The sequence below is a fragment of the Canis lupus genome, chromosome 36 (assembly GCF_048164855.1).
Source record: "Canis lupus baileyi chromosome 36, mCanLup2.hap1, whole genome shotgun sequence".
Lineage (NCBI taxonomy): Eukaryota > Metazoa > Chordata > Mammalia > Carnivora > Canidae > Canis > Canis lupus.
Window position 1 is genome coordinate 8,596,431 of NC_132873.1, and position 20,923 is coordinate 8,617,353.

At 37.6% G+C, this 20,923-nt stretch overlaps 1 protein-coding gene across 2 annotated transcripts in view; it reads left to right on the forward strand.

The window, feature by feature from the left end:
* Positions 1–20,923, forward strand: part of ABCA12 (ATP binding cassette subfamily A member 12) — a 281,179-nt gene that overhangs the window by 104,002 nt on the left and 156,254 nt on the right. Inside the window, exons 1-2 of one of the 2 annotated variants that reach the window (XM_072812584.1) lie at positions 7,075–7,439; positions 19,453–19,546. In XM_072812584.1, coding sequence (XP_072668685.1) covers positions 7,371–7,439; positions 19,453–19,546 — 163 coding nt within the window. In that variant the 5' untranslated portion in view covers positions 7,075–7,370. Of the gene's footprint in view, positions 1–7,074; positions 7,440–19,452; positions 19,547–20,923 lie in introns of those variants that run through there. The other variant, XM_072812583.1, reaches the window with a different exon arrangement.

The window sequence follows — 20,923 nt, forward strand, 5'->3', positions numbered from 1 at the left end:
GATGGGACATTCTGTATCATTGTACCATCTTGGAGAGAGAAGCTGCCTTATAACTTAGCTTGGAGAGAGTCTTGTTTTAAGCCCCTTTTAAATGTGCCTTACTTCTTGATTTTGTGGATCAGATCTTTACCAGTTGCTTCTTGATGTAGTTCTATCCACATCATCATTGGAGTGCCTCAGTGCTGATAAAGCACCTGAAAATCCTGAATCTAACACCTTCCTGACACCTACCTTCTTCATAGCACTGGCTATCACCACCTTACATCGCAGGTAAGGTGGAGCTTAGGTAATGAGGTATTAGCAATTGGTGCCTCATTATCTTAAGCCTCTGATGGAGCCCCACCCTCCTTATAAAAGAAGGATGCTGTTATTTTTGCCAGGAGTTAGCTTCAATTTCTCAACTTATTGCACATTTCCACCTGGGTCAAATGCACACACTTGCCATGTTTTCTTATTCATGATTGCTTTATGAGGCTGTTTGGAGAACAGGCTTTGCAGACACAGAGGCCTGGGTTCAAGTCACTGTTCTGACACTCATTAGCTGTGTGACCTAGGAAAGCTATTCACCCTATGTTTCCTCATCTATAGTGCAGGGATTCTAAAATTGTCCTTACAGGTTTATTATAAAGATTAGATTCTGTATGTGATGAGAATCCCATAGCATCTTTTTTTTTTTTTTTTTAAGTAAGCTTTGTGCCCAACGTGGGGCTTGAACTCATGACCCCAAGATTAAGAGTCACATGCTCTACCACCTGAGCCAGCCAGGCACCTCCATCCCATAGCATCTTAATGTAAAAGTCAATTAATGGGGGGCGGAAAAAAAGTAAGTTGTCTCCAATGCTATGGACAAAAACCAGGGTGGAAGTGAAGGAGTAAAATAATGGATCTGGTTGCCATTAAATTTTTTTTAAATTTTATTTATTTATTCATGAGAGACACAGAGAGAGAGAGAGGCAGAGACACAGGCAGAGGGAGAAGCAGGCTCCATACTGGGAGCCCAACGTAGGACTTGATCCCGGGTCCCCAGGAACAGACCTTGGGCTGAAGGTGGCACTAAACCACTGAGCCACCCCAGCTGCCCGCCATTAAATTTCTAAGCCCTTTCACTTCATCATTGACTCAATCCCACATTTGTTTCCCATTCAGGATAGAGGTTTCAGGTCTAAACCACTAACATTTTCTTTTTTTCTTTTTTTTTTTTTTTAAGATTGATTTATTTATTTGAGAGAGAGAGAATTGGGGGAGTGCCGAGGGGGGAAGGAGAGAGAGAATCTCCAGTAGATTTCCCGCTGAGTGTAAAGCCCCACATGGGGCTCAATCTCAAGACCCTGTGATCATGACCTGAACTAAAATCATGAGTTAGACACTTAACTGACTGAACCAGCAGGTGCTCCCCAACCATTAACATTTTCATCTTCCCACAGCATCAGTTTTATCTCCCTCTTTCTCTTTAGAAGAGTTAGGATCTTCCCATTCTGAATCCTTACAATGGCATCCTGAGTTCTTTAGCATTAAAGTCCCTCCCTCTTCAAGTTTTATCTGCTACCACTTCAAACCAGTTTCTTAAGTCTAGTCAGGTCAGAGTTCTCACCATTCTCCAAGGATATAAACTTAATCCCAACTCAGTGTTTGTGTCCTCAAGGGGCTCAGAGTGTAGATGAGGAGAAAGCCTGACTATGACAGAGGCTTATAAGGAGTTGAGTATCTTTATGAACAGAGGTCTATAATGAAACAGATGAAGGGGTGATTAATCCATCCTGGAGTGGGGGCGTGGTGGGTGGAAGGGCTGGGAAAGGCTTCAGAGAGGAAGTAACACTTGAGTCAGTTGCTTAAGAATGAGCACGAATTCGTTTTGGGCTGAGGGAGCAGCATGACGAAGCCTGAAAGTGAATAGTCTTCATCCAAGGCATTGCAGCAGATGGCAGCAGGGATGATTGAGAGTGGAGAGACACACCTAATGGAGCTGGCAAGGGCCACACTGGGAACTTTTCTGTTCTACCAAGAAGCCTAAAAAGAGCAGCCTTCCTTTTCCTGGCTTACTGGTGCAATAATTCCTGTGCACTTATTTTGGCAATGATTTTTCATTTTAATAAATCTCTACAAAAGATTTATGGGCCCCTAGAAAACCAGGGAAAACCCTGAAGTTCTTTTCTTTCCTTCTCAGCTCTTCCCACACAGTAAAGTACACGGGATTGGAGGCAGCATGACACAGAGATGAAAAATATTGATGTGGGAATTATTCCCACCGTCTCCACTTCTAACTGGGTGAACTTAGGCAAGTTATATCCTCTATGAATGTCACTGTCTTCCTCTGAAAATGGGGATAATGCCACTCTACTTTCTATACAATAGCCCTGCTATGATGATTCAGTAAGTGCTTAACAATTGTTTGCTACTCAGTTATTCAATAAGCATTAATTGACCACCTACTATAAGGCAAAATCTATGTTAAATTCCTATTATACAATGATGAGTTAAACAAACATAGGCTTTATAATCTAGCATTATTATTATAATTAATGTAGATCTTTAGTTAATACTATTAAAACAAATTAATGTGTTTCAATAACATCAATATCCTATTCATGGTTGGACCCATTCCCTCTTTCTTTGGTCCTGGAGAGTAGCACTACACGATGATTGACTGCCAGGAGCTGCCACTCCAATGCTTATGGTGCCTGTCAGTTACATGTTTGTGCAGGCTTGGCCAAGCCACCCTTCTAAGTAGGTTCAGTAGGTGAAGTGACTCTAGAGGTGGTCCTAGATAAGACCAACCTTAGGATAACCATGCATGCTCAAAACTAATTCTATGCATGGCTCAATCAAATTTGGGCTGTTTGAACTGTTCTCCAAAACTTGCCATTACTGGAGCTCAGGAAAGCAGAACACTGGAATCCTAGGATTAACTAATTTTTGTGTGAACTATTCCATGGTAAAGCTATATATATATTTTTTGTTTTTACTGTTGGCAAAGTGAGCACACAAGAGCAAACACTACCTAAGCTCTGGTAGATTGTGTTAACTCCTTGTTTGGTAAAGGGATGCACCTGTTGGTCACCAAGAAGTAGAATCACCACCATCAAAGAAAGGGAGTGGAGGCAGATATTATGGTCCAAGACTTGGCTCTCATACTAAAGACAAGCCAGGTTTGCTGGCCTCTGGCAGAAGCACTGGAACACTGAGTAGTATGGCAGGTCACCATGGTTCAGCCATGTAGAATAATTTAACTTCTTAGTATGACCATAGGAATAAAATCTGTTGACAGTTTACTGGTAAATGTATTCATTCATGGATTTTGTATTATTCTATTTTGCTTCTGTTTATTTGCTTTTTTTTTTCGCAATTTAGCTTTTTATAAAACTTTTTTTTTTTTTTTAGTGGCTGTATGTCCTGGATACAGCTTATTTCCATTGCTAAATTGTTCTTTCTTCCCACAAGGGGAACTCCTAAAATATCTGCCAAAGCACCTCAGTCTGTAGTCAGGAATGGGGCACAAAGCTATATTTTTCTCTGTGCAAAACAAAATAAAAAGGAATTCACTGTCTTTAATCTCCTTCCACATGCTCTTCCATTTCCTTTTGGTTGGTCTAATAATCGCTTTCAGTTTTATTCTGATCAGAGATTATGTTTAGTGATTTACATAAGCTGTAGCTTCCAAGGTTGATGTTAGGTAAGGAAGGCCTTTTCTGCAATGAAATTATAAAAGATGCTTTCAAAAGTAAATTTTAAGAGAAGTTTGACAACCTTAAAGAAGATAGTAGAAGCTGATATGGCCAACATAGATGCCAGAATATAGATATTCAGAGTGGGGCAAAATTTGGAGGTCTCATTGTGTATGTACCTCACCTTAAACTACTTTGAGTTAAGTTTTGTGAAAGAATACCCCAGACCCTGAGTAAGTATGTGTGACATTTGGAGTTATGACATTGTGTGCCTTCCAGTATAAAGGGATTTCTTACATATATTAAACACTTAATGTATAGTTTTGAAATTACTTTGAGGAGATAAATCTCCTGGGAAGTCATGGGTTGTAATAAAATACAATATCATCATCAGATAATTAGAGGTAGTGATGAAGGTGTCCAGGCAAGAGAACACCCTGAGAGAGAGACTCCTTAACCAAAGTTAAACAAACAGCAACAGAACAACTCCATGATTACAATGGAAAGATGACAAGAAGCTACTAGGAGAAACCATTTGATACTTTTTTGAGCTGACCTCTCACCTACGTCAGTCACGTGGTGAGTAGGTACTTTTTAAGCTGAAGTAACCTGACTGAATAAATTTGTACACCTGTAATGTCCCTTAGCATGTAGAATCACATCCCCAAAAACCATCTTGACTTCACAAGTGAGTAATATTTATTTGTGAACGAAACCATTTGTGAGTTGTAGACGGTGGCAGATGGCAGGAAAAGGAGGCAGGGAGTAGGAGCTCAAGTCATCTGCAAAGTTTGAGAAAGCCAGAAGAATCTTGGACACTGAATCCCAGGAGTGGCAAAGGAGAGTGTTATCTCCAGAGGCACCTAGTGTCTGAAGAGGATCTTGTCTTTTTAACCTTGTTCAGAAAAAAAAAAAAAAAATTAAAGAGCCAAATTCTAGATATTCGGGATTGGCTGCCTAATGGGGATTAGGCTTGGAAAAATTCATCACAGCAGAGACAGAGCCAAAGTTGAAGTAATGGGCATGTGCCAGCATGGCTCCAGTCAACCCCAGGCTGGCTGCCATCAACACTGCAGTGTCGGTATGGGGACCAGGAAACTGAACCAGCATTTGAACTTAAGCACTGAAGGGATAACTCACATGTTGCTTTTATTGATTTTACAAATAGATCCTGGATCAATCACAGAAAGGTGTGAGGACCAAAGGAGAGTTAGACTAGCATTGGCTCAAATAGCCTCTTCAATATTCAGTTAAATTCAGCAGCAGTTATTGAACATTGATCATTTGAAAGTATTTTGATATAAAATAGTTTATGACCTTAAAGAACTGACAATCTAGTGGAAAAAATAAAAAATGCAAGATCCTAGAGGGAAATATAAACAAAGAACTCTGCTGGATTCAAAGGCAGGAGAGAGGATACCCTAAGGGTATTTCTCAAAAGACATCATGGAAGATGTCAACCTGAGGATGATATTGAGAGGTGGGAGCTTAGAGAGAGATAAGTTTATCCCCGGTAGTAGAGATGGCATGAGCAAGTCAAGGACCAGAAAGCAGAGGTATGTTTGCACATTGTAATACATATAGGTTTGGCAAGCAGTCAAACATTTGTAGTAGATTGTTGAAAAATTGGCTGGAGCCAGATTGTGGAGGCACTGGTATCACAGGGAATAGGTTGTCGTTAAGGTGTTTAAGCAAGGTTACTCCTGGAAACCTTTATGCCAGACTTCTTCACATGTATCCTGAAGAGCCTTTTCCCTTTTCTCCTAATTTACAGTAGATATCTTTTGCTGATTTGGATATTCAAGTGCATTAGACTCCTACTATATCATAAGTCCAGTAATGTCCTGGGTCAGCCTATGTCTTCTTTAATTATAAAAGCCTAAAACAGGGGACATTGGGTGGCTCAGTGTTGAGCATCTGCCTTTGACTCAGGTCATGGTCCCGGGGTCCTGGGATCGAGTCCCACATCAGGCTCCCCGCAGGGAGCCTGCTTCTCCCTCTGCCTGTATCTCTGACTTTCCTTCTCTGTCTCTCATGAATAAATAAATAAAATCTTAAAAAAAAAAAAGTCTAAATAACATAGCTTTCCTGTAATGGACTCATGAACCCTGATCCCCCAAAGAAAGGAATCTACTGTATGTTATTTATGCCACTACAGCCTACCTTTTATTTTCTGCAATTTGTTTAACCTAATAAATTGTAGCAGAAGGCGAGACCTCGGCATAGTTAACTTCTCTTCAAATTAAAGCATTCAACTTAACGGGATCCCTGGGTGGCGCAGCGGTTTAGCGCCTGCCTTTGGCCCAGGGCGCGATCCTGGAGACCCGGGATCGAATCCCACATCGGGCTCCCGGTGCATGGAGCCTGTTTCTCCCTCTGCCTGTGTCTCTGCCTCTCTCGCTCTCTCTGTGTGACTATCATAAATAAATAAAAAAAAAAAAATTTAAAAAAAAAATAAAAAAATAAAATAAAATAAAAAAAAAGCATTCAACTTAACAAGTTGTATAAACTTGTAGATTTTGAAGCAGAAATAGTTTAAGCTAGCTTCCATTTCTTAGATGACTAATTATCTGAAGGCTAATATTGAAAATGCAATTCAACTCTTGCCTGTATGGATACTCCTCTCCTCTTTTACATTCTCCTTTTACCCAGAAGGAGCAAATGTGGGGTAGATTCCTCTTGTAGTAGGGTGTGGTCCGGGCCAGCTTGAACAGCATGTCACTGGTGATGTAGCTTTCCCCAACATGCCAACTGGTCGCGTTCCATCAGAGTTAGAAATCTATAGAGAAAAAAAAAAAAAAGAAATCTATAGAGAGATGACAAGTTCAAAAGGTAAATTATGTAGACTGTGTCAATCCACTAGGATTCTACCAAAAATAAAATTACATCAAGAAAGTGGCAGCATACTTCTCGCTCCATATTCAGTGTGTAGTACTCTTTGTTGACATCTGACTTTGGCATGTCATCCTTAAAAGACAATCCTGCATCACGAACCTGGATGGGCAGGCCTAGTCCAAAAGAAAAGAGGGCTAAAGACTGAGACTTTCTCCATGGGTTGAGATTCAGAGTGTTTCAGCTGAGCTCTGGCCATACTGAGTTAAAACATCTTACTGACAGTTTAAATATTATGAGTCAATGGGCCCAGAGTCTGGAAAATGCCATGTGTCCTGCCTCTGCTACAGCAGGCACTATGTAGAAAAGAAGGCGAGAGAATGTAAGACAAGTCCTACTGGCTTGGCAAGAGTCCCACCTAATTCCTCATGACGTGTCCAATGCAGGTGACACCTCTGGAAGGTGTGGATAGGTAGTTAATTTCATGGAGAGTAGGAGGTGTGGGTTTAGCTTTTTTTTTTTTTTTTTTTCCACAGTAGGGCATTATCTGAATGATATTCATTCTCTCTTGAGGCTGGACTTCATGCAATAAGCAGTAACCTGGATGTTGTTTTAAAATAAGCAAAGCCACTGACAGATCTGGTCTGGGTTCTTGTTTCAGAGGAAGAGTTGGCTGAGAAGTGTTCCTTGGTCAAAGATTAACCTAAAGGAAAAAAATCCAGCAGTAGAAGAACTGTGGGTTTCTTACCCCAGCCCTCAGGAAAGCTATGCCGTGAAAAGGCTTTGGCCCATTGACACAGCAATTTGGACAGGGTACCAATTCTTCTGTGAGGTGGAAGAAAAGAGAAGAATTCTCTTGTTTGTGGTGTTTGGAGGATGGCTTCCCAGTTTCATCAGCTTCGGGTTCTGGTCTGGAAAAATTGGCTAGGTGTCAAAAGGCAGCCGGTAAGTAGAAAAAGGGAAGGAGAGGGGTCCAGGGCCAATACTCCAGGCAATCCTTAAATGTGATGTTAATGAGAGGTAAAGAGAGAAGAGTTTTAAGCCATTTTCTAAAGCAGGATTAAGATATTTAGAAAACATCCCTGTATCTGTCTTATAGCTAATGGGGCAAGTCTAAACAGGCCCCCAAAGCTGCCTTTTGATTTCAGTAAATTAAAAGGGTAAAGCAGGACATGCCCTGGGCGAAGAAAAGGATGCACTTTGTTACTGGAACTAGTGTTGAACTAGTGTTGGAACTAGTGTTGAATTCTAGGTTTCAGGCCAAAATGTTTTCAGAAATTTTCTTAATGAATTTAGTTAAAAATGAGATGAAGAAAAATATCAGATGAAAGGAATAGTAAATGGGGGAAAATGCGTTTGAAAACCCAAAGTGATGAAAGGCCTGTTCAAAAAGTAAGATATAGAACAGAAATAGTTTGATGGTTGTTGATATAGAAGAGCTTCTAAGAAACTTCAGTGCCTAAAAACTACTTACTGGGAATGTCAAACAAGAGTCCATATATGTGCCATGCCTCAAGAATATTATTGAGTCACTTTAACTTCACGGTTACAGTCTGTCTAATCAATTTATTACAACATGTTTTTTGTGCTCTTACATTCATGTTTGCTTTTTAAATTACAAATCTAGCTATTAGATCCTCATCAGATGGGGGTGTAGGGAGATTGAGATAGGAATTGGCTTCTATGAGTTGTCACATACTCAGAAGAATGTTTGAAAACCAGAGAAATTCAGAAAGGCACTCCATATACTTCATTTTAGAGTGGTAATTCCCAGCCTCAAATGAATAATATATATTTTATGCAGATAATGTGTGTCATAGAAACCAACATTTTATCTGTGTACCTTATCTCACTCTGGGTTTCCTGGAAGTGCCTTGACACCTTACTTAAGTATTCTGATATATATATTAAGAAAGGGAAGTAGTGCTCACTCACCTTTGTGAGTGTGGGGTTTGGACATAAAATTTTAAATCATTAATGTTTTTTATTTAAATCATTAGTGTTCCTTTTAATTTGGAAGCAACACAAAAGAAAACCTCCCATAATTATTCTGTGGTAGGTTCTATGTAGAATTCAACAGGAAAAGAGTCTGGGTAGGTGGATGTGGTCAGAAGAGGAGAGTTGGATTCTTGGTTCTGCTTCTTGCGACTGCATGACTTGAATAGCGTACCAGTTTCTGTGAGCACTGGTTTCCCTATTTGCAAAATGGGCCCAGGTTTTACCATATCTATCTCATACTGTGGTAAGAACCAGATGTGCCAAGGTATTTCAGAGTGCTTTACAAATGGTGAGACACTTGGCAGATTATAGGGGGACTTGGAGTAATGTGTGTGTGTGTGTCATATTTTATTCAAAGTACCAGTGAAAAGAAATCCAGGAGAAGGGATTGTGGGAGAGAGGAAGAAATTTATATACAGCACAGTCTTAAGTGATGAAAACTCACTAGTTAAAAATAAAAGCATGGAGGAACTGAAAACTTAACATCTGTTATTGACGATAAACTTGAATACTGGCGTGATGTATTTTTCCTTACAACTTCATTTTACCTAAAAATTAAAAAAAAAATTAAAAACCCTCAGGTGAATATATTTTTTCCCATTGAGAAATTTTATCTTTAGAAACTTTAATAAATTCTTTCCTTATCTGTAAAGTAGCTAGTATATCAATTTTCTGCTTTAGAGTTTTTCTTCATTTTAGTCAATTTCTGCTAGATATGGCATATTTAAGGAGATGGAATTTAGGCATGCTAAAACATTTTCACCGTGATACCTTGTCTTATTCCTATGTAGTCAAAATCCCTAAAAAGCCCCTGCTCATTATATTTTTGCCCAAGGAAAGAGAATACATGATCTGTTAGTTCATTTGAGGACTTCAGAGGACTCCGATCTTAAGGCTACCTTGAGTCCCAGGACAGGTTAAGTATTGATTGCAGGAAATGAAATCAGAAATAGTTTTGAATTTGGGGAAATATAGAAGGGTCACTTGAATCCATTATGACCAACTAGAGGGACATAAGAGATCTTTAGAAAATGGTGGTGCCCAAAGGAGAAGGAAGGACACTTCTAGGTGGAGGGCAAGAGGGCAAAGTTGGTTCAGGTCAGCCCTATTTCCTGCTCTTGGAAAGAAGACTTGAGAACACATGTGGAAAGGATGTACATGTGATAGTGTTAACAGGGAAGGATGAGACAATCAAGAGGTTGGAAAGTTAGGATTAAAGACAGTAAAAGGAGGTGAAATGAAAAAAGAAATTGTGAAAAGAGAAAATATAAACAAATTAAAAGAGAATGCTAAAAGAAAAGGGATATATATTGAGAAGAGAATATAGTCTATATGTAGGGACTGGACTCTGTCATCCATCAAGCAATTATTTAAAGTATTTAAATTATTATTTAAAATGCAAGTATTTTTATTTCTCTTGTAAACTTTCTCAATATGATACTTTAAAAATGTAGTTTTTTACCTAGGAATGTAGAAATGAAGTTGTGTGACACTGGAAATATACAGTCTTTAGTGAATGTTAAAGAATAATCACTACCTGGAATCCCTGGGTGGCTCAGTGGTTTGGCGCCTGCCTTGGGGCACAGGGTGTGATCCTGGAGACCCGGGATCAAGTCCCGCATCGGGCTCCATGCATGGAGTCTGCTTTTCTTCTGCCTGTGTCTCTTCCTCTTTCTCTCTCTCTCTCTCTCTCTGTGTCTTTCATGAGCAAATAAATAATCTTAAAAAAAAAAAAAGAGAGAATAATCACTACCAAGACATCCTCCTCCATGTGTTTTCAAGAGATTCTGTCACAAAGCAAAATGATGGGAAGGATAGTTTCTAAAGGAAGAAGTTAGAAATCTACTAGTGGAGAAACAAATGACATATAAGAAAAGAAAAACATGAAAAACAAATATATAGTAAAATAATTAGAGTGGGAATTACTGAGGAAATACATTATAAAAATATATACTAGAATACGAACTGAGAAAAGTATCTCAAACACCCATATAATATAAGAAATTGAGACGTTGCAATAAGCTAAATGTTGAATTTGGCTACAAAAAAAGTAAGGCAGGATCTTTAATTTTGGAGGTGACCTCCCTCAAAATTGTTCTGAGAGTAAATATTTCTCTTTCTCTCCTTTTTTATAAAACCGAATATCAGATTTATGAAATATTTGGTATTATTTAACTGCCTTAATTTTATTGGGCCCCAGAGAGCGTAAGGGAATTGTCCAAGGTCACACAATGAGTTTAAGAACACAAAATCAGATTTCCCCCCAAATGATTCTATTATTTTCACTACCTTTTGCTGTTTCCCTATAGCCACTGAGGCCACTGAGTTGAGTTTCCTTTTCCAACATTCTCGGATCCCTACTCAGAGTTCAGCTCACCAGTGAAGAGATCATATTTACTAAGGAGGCCTTAGATATTGCTGATTTTTAGTATTAGTGGCTACATCAATTCTCAATGATATAGAAAAAAAAAAGAATGCTACAGGAGTGTGAAAAAAATACATTAAGCACCAACAGAAATGGTAGGTAATACAGAAAATCAATTAGATGCAGTGGCTACCCTGCTGGGCTTGTAATTTAACTCTAGAAATAATGCAGAAATGAAGAAAAATTCCACTGGAGATGGTTAGCAACAGGGAGGCTTACCTAATGAGAGGCTAGTTAATGATAGGAAACTGAGTCCTAGCACAGCAGATTCTGCAGAATGAAAGACTAGATAGTGCAAGATCAGAGTTTATCTTTCATTAAGAGGATGAATTCTAAATAGGCATATCAAAGAATGACTTTAAATCTCTATAGAAGTGGAATCTAATTCCAGACTCACAACAGAAGAAGGAAAATTACCTTGAGCTGTTTATGTTAATCTCACTGTTTGGCTAGTGGAACACACTTTAGCTCAGTTGGTAATAGTACCAGTTTTTCTATCACAGACATTCCCACAACTTGACTGATTTCTAATACTTTGTTTTTTGTTTAATTTTTTTAAAGATTTTATTTATGCATTTGAGAGAGTGAGTGCAAGTGTTCACATGAGTGGGGAGAGGGGCGAGAGGGAGAGGGAGAGAGAGAGAGAAACAGAATCCTAGCTGAGTTGCCCAGGCGCCCCTGATTTCTAACCCTTTGGATAGAGTTTGACACTTCCTACCCAACCCCCACCTTGCTCATGTAACATCCTCCCACAGTGTTGAGAAAAAGAGGAAGTCCTAGCTTCAAAATTTTGGAGAAGGTTGATTTATGTATTAAAATAATGTTTTTGATTAAAGCAATTTAGGATTAAGCTGTAACCTCAAATTTAATTCTAAATTGGATTAAAATAAACTAGGTCCTGAACAATTCAGGCAACTACTGGATCAAATGTCCCAGGCCCATTTACCTCTTCCACATCTATACTGTTTATTCCCTTAACCCCTTTTAATTGTTCACAAAAAAAATTTAGATCTACCTGTTGATGTTGGGACCTGGCACATAGCAGACATGCACATTTTGTTAGTTTAGTCAAACAATAAAAACCAAATGAGGGGAGCCTGTGTGGCTCGTTGATTAAGCATCCAACTCTTGATTTTGGCTCAGGTCATGATCTCACAGTTGTGAGACTGCGCCCCCACCCCAGTGGGGCTCTGCACTGAGCCTGCTTAAGATTCTCTTTCTCCTTCTCCCTCTGTCCCCCATTCCTAACTCACATACTCTGTCTCTCTCTCAAAGAAACAAAAAAATGAGATGAAGATGTTTTAGAAATGAGAGCAATCAAGAAATAAATTAGCTTGAAGTCCAATAAAAAGTTTTGTTTTAATATGCATCATTGAAAATTTACCAATTTCCAAAATGTATTATAATCTGTAAGTATAGATTTCAGAAAATGTCCTTGATCCCAGTTTTTAGATGAGTCATTTCTATGGATGGCAGTGTTCAGTAGCAGAAAGCCCAATTAACTGAGAGCTCTGTCACTTTTATTTCCTTGTTTTGGGGATAGAACTAAGGTTTATTCCAGTTCTAAAAAAACCAGCCTCTTACTTCGAATGTGAACCCTGGAATACTCTTGTAACCACCAAGTATCAGTCATCCTTGATATATGGGACAATCCAAAAGGAAAAGAACAAAAGAAGGAAGAAACCAGGGATGCCTGGGTGGTGCAGCGGTTTGGCGCCTGCCTTTGGCCCAGGGCGCCATCCTGGAGACCCGGGATCGAATCCCACATCGGGCTCCCAGTGCATGGAGCCTGCTTCTCCCTCTGCCTGTGTCTCTGTGCCTCTCTCTCTCTCTGTGTGACTATCATAAATAAATAAAAATTTAAAAAAAATTTAAAAAAATTTAAAAAAAAGAAGGAAGAAACCATATACTTTATACATGGAAATTTGAGCAATTTTTACTTTGAAGTGTGTAATAAAAAGTTATGATTCTAGGGGTGCCTGGGTGGTACAGTCAGTTGAGCATCTGGCTCTTGGTTTTGGCTCAGATCTTGGTCTTAGGGTCCTGGGATGAGCCCCAGCTCAGGTGCTGTGGGGAAGTCTGCTTGAGATTCTCTCTCTCTCTCTTTCTCTCCACCCCCTGCCTCTTCCACTTGTATTATCTCATTCTCTCTCTCTCTAAAAGAAATAAATCCATTTTTTAAAGTTATAGTTCTATGTTACATGATAACCTTTAAATGATTTGCAGTGCTCATATACATTGAACTAATAGAAGTATGGCATTGTGATCAAAGAGAGCTAGTAGTATATCCTATAGTGGTTTGACTACACAGTTTAGTGATTAACTATGCAGGTCCTGAAGCCAGGCTTCTTGGGTTCAAATACCAGCTCTACCATTTAGTGGTTTATGGAATGAAGGCTTAGTTATCTCTTTAAGATTCTGATTTCCCATCTGCAGGAGGAAATATTAAATGGGATAATGCATGTAAGTATTTAACATAGCATCTTTTACATTCTAAGCAGTCAATAAATATTAGCTATTATCATTTGGAGTATTATACTGAATTGATACTAATTATAAAACCACTTGACAAGAATTCATCCTGAGGAAGATATTTTGAAATCATATTTAACAGAAAGTTGTGGAAGGAACTGACATTGGTCATGTCAGAGAACTGACATCTCCTCTCCAAGAGGAGAGGGGACTCTGTCTACAAATACTTGCTGATTTCTCATGTAGAAAAAGGGGCCAAACTAAGATGAATGAGTGGTAGTTTCAGGAAGAAAGATATCATCTTGACATGAGAAAAAAAATCAGACAATATGCATTGTCCAATAACGAAGTCTCTTGAAAGAGTGAACTTTTAGTCACTAGAAGCATTCAGGTAGAGGCTGAATAACCATATGGCAAAGATGTTTACCCTAACTTTTGATATACCAGTCATTCTGGACTTATTTCTTTTCCCAGAATATTCCACCCTCTTTCCCATCTGTGGGTCTTCACCCATATGTTTCCTCTGCTTGAAAGACTCCCACTTCTTTCTCACATTTCATCCAACATACATATCTTTTCTTCTGCTTGACCCTTTTTCATCTTTTAGGTTTTAGTCTCAGCTCCCCTTGCTTTATCTTCCTTTTGCACTCTACTTCCTTTATCTTAGCATCATCTGTTACATTTGGTTATAAATTTTTTAATGTTTTCCTTCCTTAAAAGACCTATTTTTTTCATTGCTCTATCCTCAGTGCCTGGTACCCACTGGTGCGTAAATTTTTCTATTGTATTATGAATGTAAGACTCTCTAAGACTATGATTCCATGGAAAGGAATAGAGAATCTTCATCTCAAGCATTTTATTTTTGATTTTCAGAGTTAGGCAAAAGAATTCCCATTGCAATTTGGAAATTGTACTGATATTCAGTATCATTCATTTTAGACACAACCAACTTCAAACCACCCTAGTGCAAGAGACACAAACACAAATATCTATACAGGAAAGAAAGTAATATCACTGTGTGAAGTGGGCCAAGCATAAGACAGTAGGGAATGGTGACATTTATGATGAAGACTGGAGCATGGATGCCTTATTTAAAAGCATTCAAATAGTAGTAGTTTCCTCAAGTTTTAAATATATGGTAACACATTCATTTAAAGTTCACCTGTATCTTATTTTCTTATTTACTTCCAGTGAAAATGATTTTTAAGACTAATAAAAATGGTGGACACAAATAGAATCAGATGGACCAGCAGTAATTAGAATAAAAGGTTCTGACAAAGTAATGGTGTATGAATTACCTAAAGCTGAAATTATGTGCCGTGCTCATAATTTCAGATTTTTCAGAAAATTATATTTGAGAGGTTTTCAAAGATTCAAAACAATAGTTCTTAGCAAATGCAGAGGCAAATGTTACTATGAAATTCAGTTAGTTAATAGGTAATACAGATGAGCTCTAAATGAAAATTTTGGAGTGAATTTATATTTGGTTCATTCAAGGTATTTCTTAAGGTTTAAACTTGAGATTTTGAGTGAATGGCTTTGCTGACTTTAATGTCATTGAAATGTATCCTGCCATCACCATTAATTTCCCAAAACTTGTCCCATGTGTGCAATAAGATAGAATTCCCAGATATGAAACATGTTTGTTTTTTGTCTCTCTTCTTGGCTCTTCATCTTTTCTCTTTTGCTATCTTTTAAAAATTGGCTCTGGATTTTTAAAAAGAATTTAAAAAGAATAATTTCTAAATTTTACATTTTGAAACAATTTCAAATTTAAAGAAAAGTTGCAAGAACAGTGCAAATAACTTTATTTCTAGAGCCAGTTGCGATTGGATATTTTAGTGTGACTATTTTACAAACAAGGACATTCACCTATATAACCCAATTTCACCATCAGTTCTTTAGATGCAATTCAAGCTTCATCAGTTGTCCCAACCATGCCTTTTATAACAAAAGATTCTAGTTCAGAATCACGTTCTGCATCCAGTTTTCATGTCTCTGGTCTTGCCTTTCCAACAGTTTGTTAGTCTTTCCTTGACTTTCGTGACCCTCACACATTTTGAGCATTTAAGACTAGTTGTTTTGTAGAGTATCTGTTGTTTCCTTACTTTTAGACTCTGGTTATTTATCTTTGGCAAGAATGCTGCAAAGATGGTGCTGTGTTCTTACACCATTGCTTTGCATCAGGAGGTGCACAATGTCAATTTGTCCCATTTTGGGGGGAAACTATTTTGGCACTACGTACATATTCCCATTCCTCATTAAACTTTTAATTTATATATTTGTTTGCTTATGTGTTTATGCCAAATAAATTCCCAGATTCCTAGTTTATTCAGTTAGATGTGATTTTTATTGTCATAATATTTTTAATGTTTAAATTTGACCAGTGAGTCAAATTTGATGCTTGAGTTTGATAGGCTGGTGTCTTTATGCATTTTGGAAACCAGGAGTTCATACCCATGTCTTTAGTTCCAACCCAACGCTATACCATTCTCATTTTCCTGTTTTTCATATTAATAATGCCCTGGATGGATAGTAAGAAACCTGGCTCCTCTTCTGGATAATGTGTTTACTTTTTGGTATACCTTCCTACATGAAACTAATCATCTGCTTCTCACATTGAAGACCCCCTCCTTACCCAGCCTGGGTTTTGCCCACCCAGGTCTGACTGTTGCACTATGCATTTCTTCTTCACCTTGCTAGGGACCCACCTTCTTCCCTCTGTTACTGTTGTGCCCTTGGTCCTAGTGTGGACTAGCCCTCCTGGGCCTCACTGAAAGGCTTTTCAGCCACTGAATTGTTCCAGAAAAAAAAAGGGAAGAGGAAGAGAACAGAATGGGGCATCTCAATGGAAAATAAACCCTGGAGAAATAAAAGGAGACAAATGCCATAATCCACTAAGGAATTTTAAATTACTCAGTGTGCATATGCTTTTAGATGTCAAGAATGTGGGGTAGAGGGTGGAATGTAAATGATGTATAGAGGCAAATATGAGATCATTAAAATATTAGCATAAATATGAAACTTTTAAAAACTGCTTTTCCTTTAGTTTTCAAGTAGTCCAATATCTATATGTATAAAAATCAATATATCAGCCCTTTCTCCAAAGAAACAAAATGAGCCATGGCTCATTGGTTTACTACTTGGATACTTGACACTGCATTTGCTTCTAGGTTGTTTATGATAATATTTCGAATGGTGTTGGGAGCAATCCTGCTGCTATGAAAATTTAAATTTTGTTTATTTCTTGCTTTTGTGATTAACTTGTCAACCTTAACATTCCCTAGATCACAGTGTGGAGGGCTTTGTGTTTATTATTATAAACACATTATTTCTGATATACTTTCTACTTTCTATAAAGCATTATTTTTCCTCAAAGTAGGATGAAATTTTAAAAAATTTAGCCTACGTATCTTAATATTCAGATCCTCATCCCCTGCTCTGCCTCCCAACTGGGTATGTGACTTTGGGTAAGTTCATGGACAAAGCTGTGACAAACTCTGCACCCCAGAGAACAAAAAAGAAAGTTGGATCAGATCAAGGCTTCTTAGCTTCTTCTGTGCCATGGATGTCTTTCACATCCTGCTGAGGCCTATGGCCCTTCTAAGAATAGTGTTTTTAAATCAATAAAATAAATAGAATTACAAATAAAACCAATTATATTGAAATTCAGTTCTTAAGGTATTAAAAAGCAAATTTATGATATGGTAGTATGTGTTTCTTTATTATAGCACTAAATAAATAACTAAATAAATATGATAATTCTATAACTACTATAATTTTTAATGTCACCATGAGTAGAAACAAAACTTTGAGGTATCTGCAACATTAATGTGATTTGCAAAGTCACAAGTACTTCTAATAATGTGATTTGTTGCCTATATTTATCATTAATGGAAATGGTTAATTTCAATCAAAAGGTAGAGGGAATAAAAATCTAATTTTCTTTTTCTTATCAAAGTTTACAAAAGCCTTGAATAGGCTTTAGATAATGTTAAAGGAACTTCCCAGTAAAAATATTCTAGGACTTTATAAACAATCCTGCTAGTTAGGTAAGGCGGCATACATTTAGAACTGCCCTACTACAAGTGTGGTTCATGGACAGCAGCCACAGCATCATCCACCTGCAGCTTGTAGGAATGCAGAATCTCTACCCCACCTCAGATCTTCTGAATCTGAGTCTACATGTTTACAAGATCCGTAGGTGATTTGTTGTGCATATTAATACTTGAGAAGCACTCCTACAGATTAAGCTGTTCAGCCTGTCTGGGAATTTTTCAGCTATGATCAAACCAAGTACCCTAGGATTTCTTAGATCTACAGTTAACTTCTTCCATTTGCTAAAAACTTGCCCTTAAACCTGCAGTCCAGGAAGCTGGTGATAGGCCTTTCAGCTGTATACACACAGTGGAGATTTTCAGTTACCTAAGGATCAATAATTGAATAGGTCTAGATTGTTTTGGAGATTCAAAGAGCCCCAGGCAGTAGTTTGAGATTTGTCAGAAGCAAATTGTCTCTGAAGTGGTGGAGAGTGGGGGAGGAGTGGTAACAAGTCTGCATAACCAGACAGAAACATAGTTCCAAGTTGAACTCTATTAAGTATAGGTGAAGCAGGAGAGGGAAGCAGGAAAGGGAGGTTCTTGCCTCGTGGAGTCGAAGAATCTTGAGGACAAAGGAGAATGAGCAAAACGATGGAATTTTATTAAGCAAGGATACAGGAAAAGCTCTCAGGAGTTGAGAAGGGTCCTGACCAGGTTGCCAACGTGGGACTCCACCAATAGTTTTTATTTAGAACTTACCAGGGAGCTTGTGGCCTTAATATTCTTGTGACATCTTAGTTTTAGTGAGGACCAGGGATAACATCTTTAATGACTTCTTTGGGGTCTGGTCATTCTTTGTGGTACCAATGTGACTGCCATAAAAAGACACCACCTCTGATGAACAGGGCAAGGTGGTCTGGTTTGTTCCCTTATCTCTGGTTTCATTGAGCCTCAACGTTTTTGGAATTTTTGGTGAGCCTAGTCCCATAGTCCCCTACCTATCCCTCCCTGCCTAACCCCACTTGTCCCTTACTCATTGGTAGGGTTTATTCTTTAGGGTTTGGCTTGAGAACTATAACTATTTGCATGTCACAGTTGATATTTTTGCAAATATGTGTTTTTTACTGCTCTGAAACCAGTTTTATACATACGCAAAATATTAAGTCACATTTTACAAACTGAATCATGTCTACCAACTGAAGTGTCTTATAGTGAAATCCTCTAATAGAAATTTTGATGCAGTGTTTGGTTTATTGAACGTCTGTTTTGTACCAGTGGAAATTCAGAAATGAAGAAGACACTGTTCCTGCCATAAAAGAGTTGCCAATTTGTTGTAACCCAAGCAAAAAAAAATAAAATAAATTAAAAAAATAAAATAAAAAAATAAAAAAAATCTACCTATTGTAGATAGGTAGATATAGATAGATAATAAGAATATAAGTTCTATGATAAAAGCAGATACAAGATACTATTTATAGTAGCATGAGGGGTTACACATAACTTTAAGTTCCCGTTTACTCATTGACTTATTCATTTGTTTACTAATGTTTATTGAGCCATTATCCAATGTCACAAACTATCTTTATGGCTGACTGCAGAATGCTGACAATGGGAAGTGGTAAGATAAGTCTAGGTTGAAGTTATTTTGGGTTTTGTATGCCCTGTTTAGAATGTTGAACCTTATCCAACAAGCAACTAAGAGATTTTTTAAGTATGGAAATTACCGATGAGATTTGAATTTTAAGATCATCACTCTTGGGACAGTCATGAGAGGTGACTATAAAAGGGGGCTTCAGAAGCTCATTTTAAGGAAAAAGCATTCTTGTGTTCACCTCAAGGTCTCTTATAGTTTTTTGTTTTTTTTTGGTCTCTTATAGTTTTAAAAATCTCTCGTTCCTTTATAATTAATAGTATTTATAAGCAAATATCTGATTTGTGTTTGAATTTTATAAGATGTTGTACTTCTTGTCAAATTTTTGGTTCAACAATACAATTAACGTTTTTTCCTATCATTATTTTGCAGCTTTGGACACTTGTCTTGATTTTATGGCCAGTCATTATTTTCATAATTTTGGCTATTACCCGGACCAAATTTCCTCCAAGAGCAAAACCAACTTGTAAGTAAATGAGATTTATTTGTTTCCCTAATTGTGTAATTCTTTAAAAAAAAAAAAAAAAACTATAAGAGAGAGAGATACAGAATGCGTGCACTCGTGTGCCCAGTGGGGAGGGGCAGAGGGAGAGAGAATCTGGAGCAAACTCCTTGCTGAGCACAAGTCCCAGATGGGGCTCAATCTCATGACCCTGAGATCATAATCTTAGCCAAAAACCAAGAGTTGGATGTTAAACCAACCGTGCCAACCAGGGCCCCTAATTTGGGAATCTAGTTAAAATTTATTTTAATACCACCTTAGTGTTTTATTGTAAACTTTTTAATAATGTTTCCACCTGGAAGTCTGTATAAATAGCCTGTTTTTTTCTCCATTTTTTGAATTGCTTAGAAAGGGGAGCCTGTAATATTTATCTAAAAAACTATGAAGCATGTAGGAGAATATATTTTAATTTTTACAAAATTTTGACTCATTTATTATTCACCTCATAAAGCTCATCATGCTATGTACAACACAAACAAGTAGCAATCTCAAGTTAGGTCATCCATTACTTTTATATTGTAGCAGAAACCATAGACTGGTATTTAATCAACTGAACAAATGAAATGCAGAGTACCATACAGATCTCTCTTCCAGACTTGTATGAGTGGTGCAAATGTATCAACATATTTAATTTGAAAGAACATTGTTTTCCAGTTATTGCTATTTTAGCCACATTATTTAGTCATCACCAAGTTGAAAAATGGGCAGAAGGCCACCTCAGGCCTTTATTTTCTTTTGGATCCAGAATGGAGATGCAGGAAAGACTCAGAAAAGTCCTCAAAACTGAGAGAGATGAGCTTTTTAACCCCAATGATCTGACCAGTGTTGTTTTTGCTTTTGTTCTTAAACTTTGGGGGTACTTTTCTTGGTAGAAGAGTGAAGATTGGGTGAGATACTTGATGTTTCACAAAGCAGCCATCTCCTAAAAATCTGCTTGTACACCAAATTTCTGAAAATCAAATTGTATTTCAGATAACTTATGGTAATTTTCTTTGTAAAAGAAAACTATGCTGAATTATTTGTAAAGAGAAGAATGAGCTAGTGTCTTTAAAAATAAGTGTTTTTTCAATCACCCAGTCCCAAGAAGTAAGATGACAGCAGTGGTGGAATCTTGATTCATACACAATAGAATAATTTGGAGAGAACATCATTTCAATTAGTGTATTTAAACTCTTGGTACTAGAATAAATAATTCCTTACATTTGAAAAGCATTTTGCCATTTCTAAAGGACTTTTGCTCAAGTTATTATGCAGAGTTGTTGATGAGATTTTATTAGGCTGTTGATAAAAGCAGCATAATTTTGTTCTCTTCATATTGTATGTATATTAGTTCTTTATAAC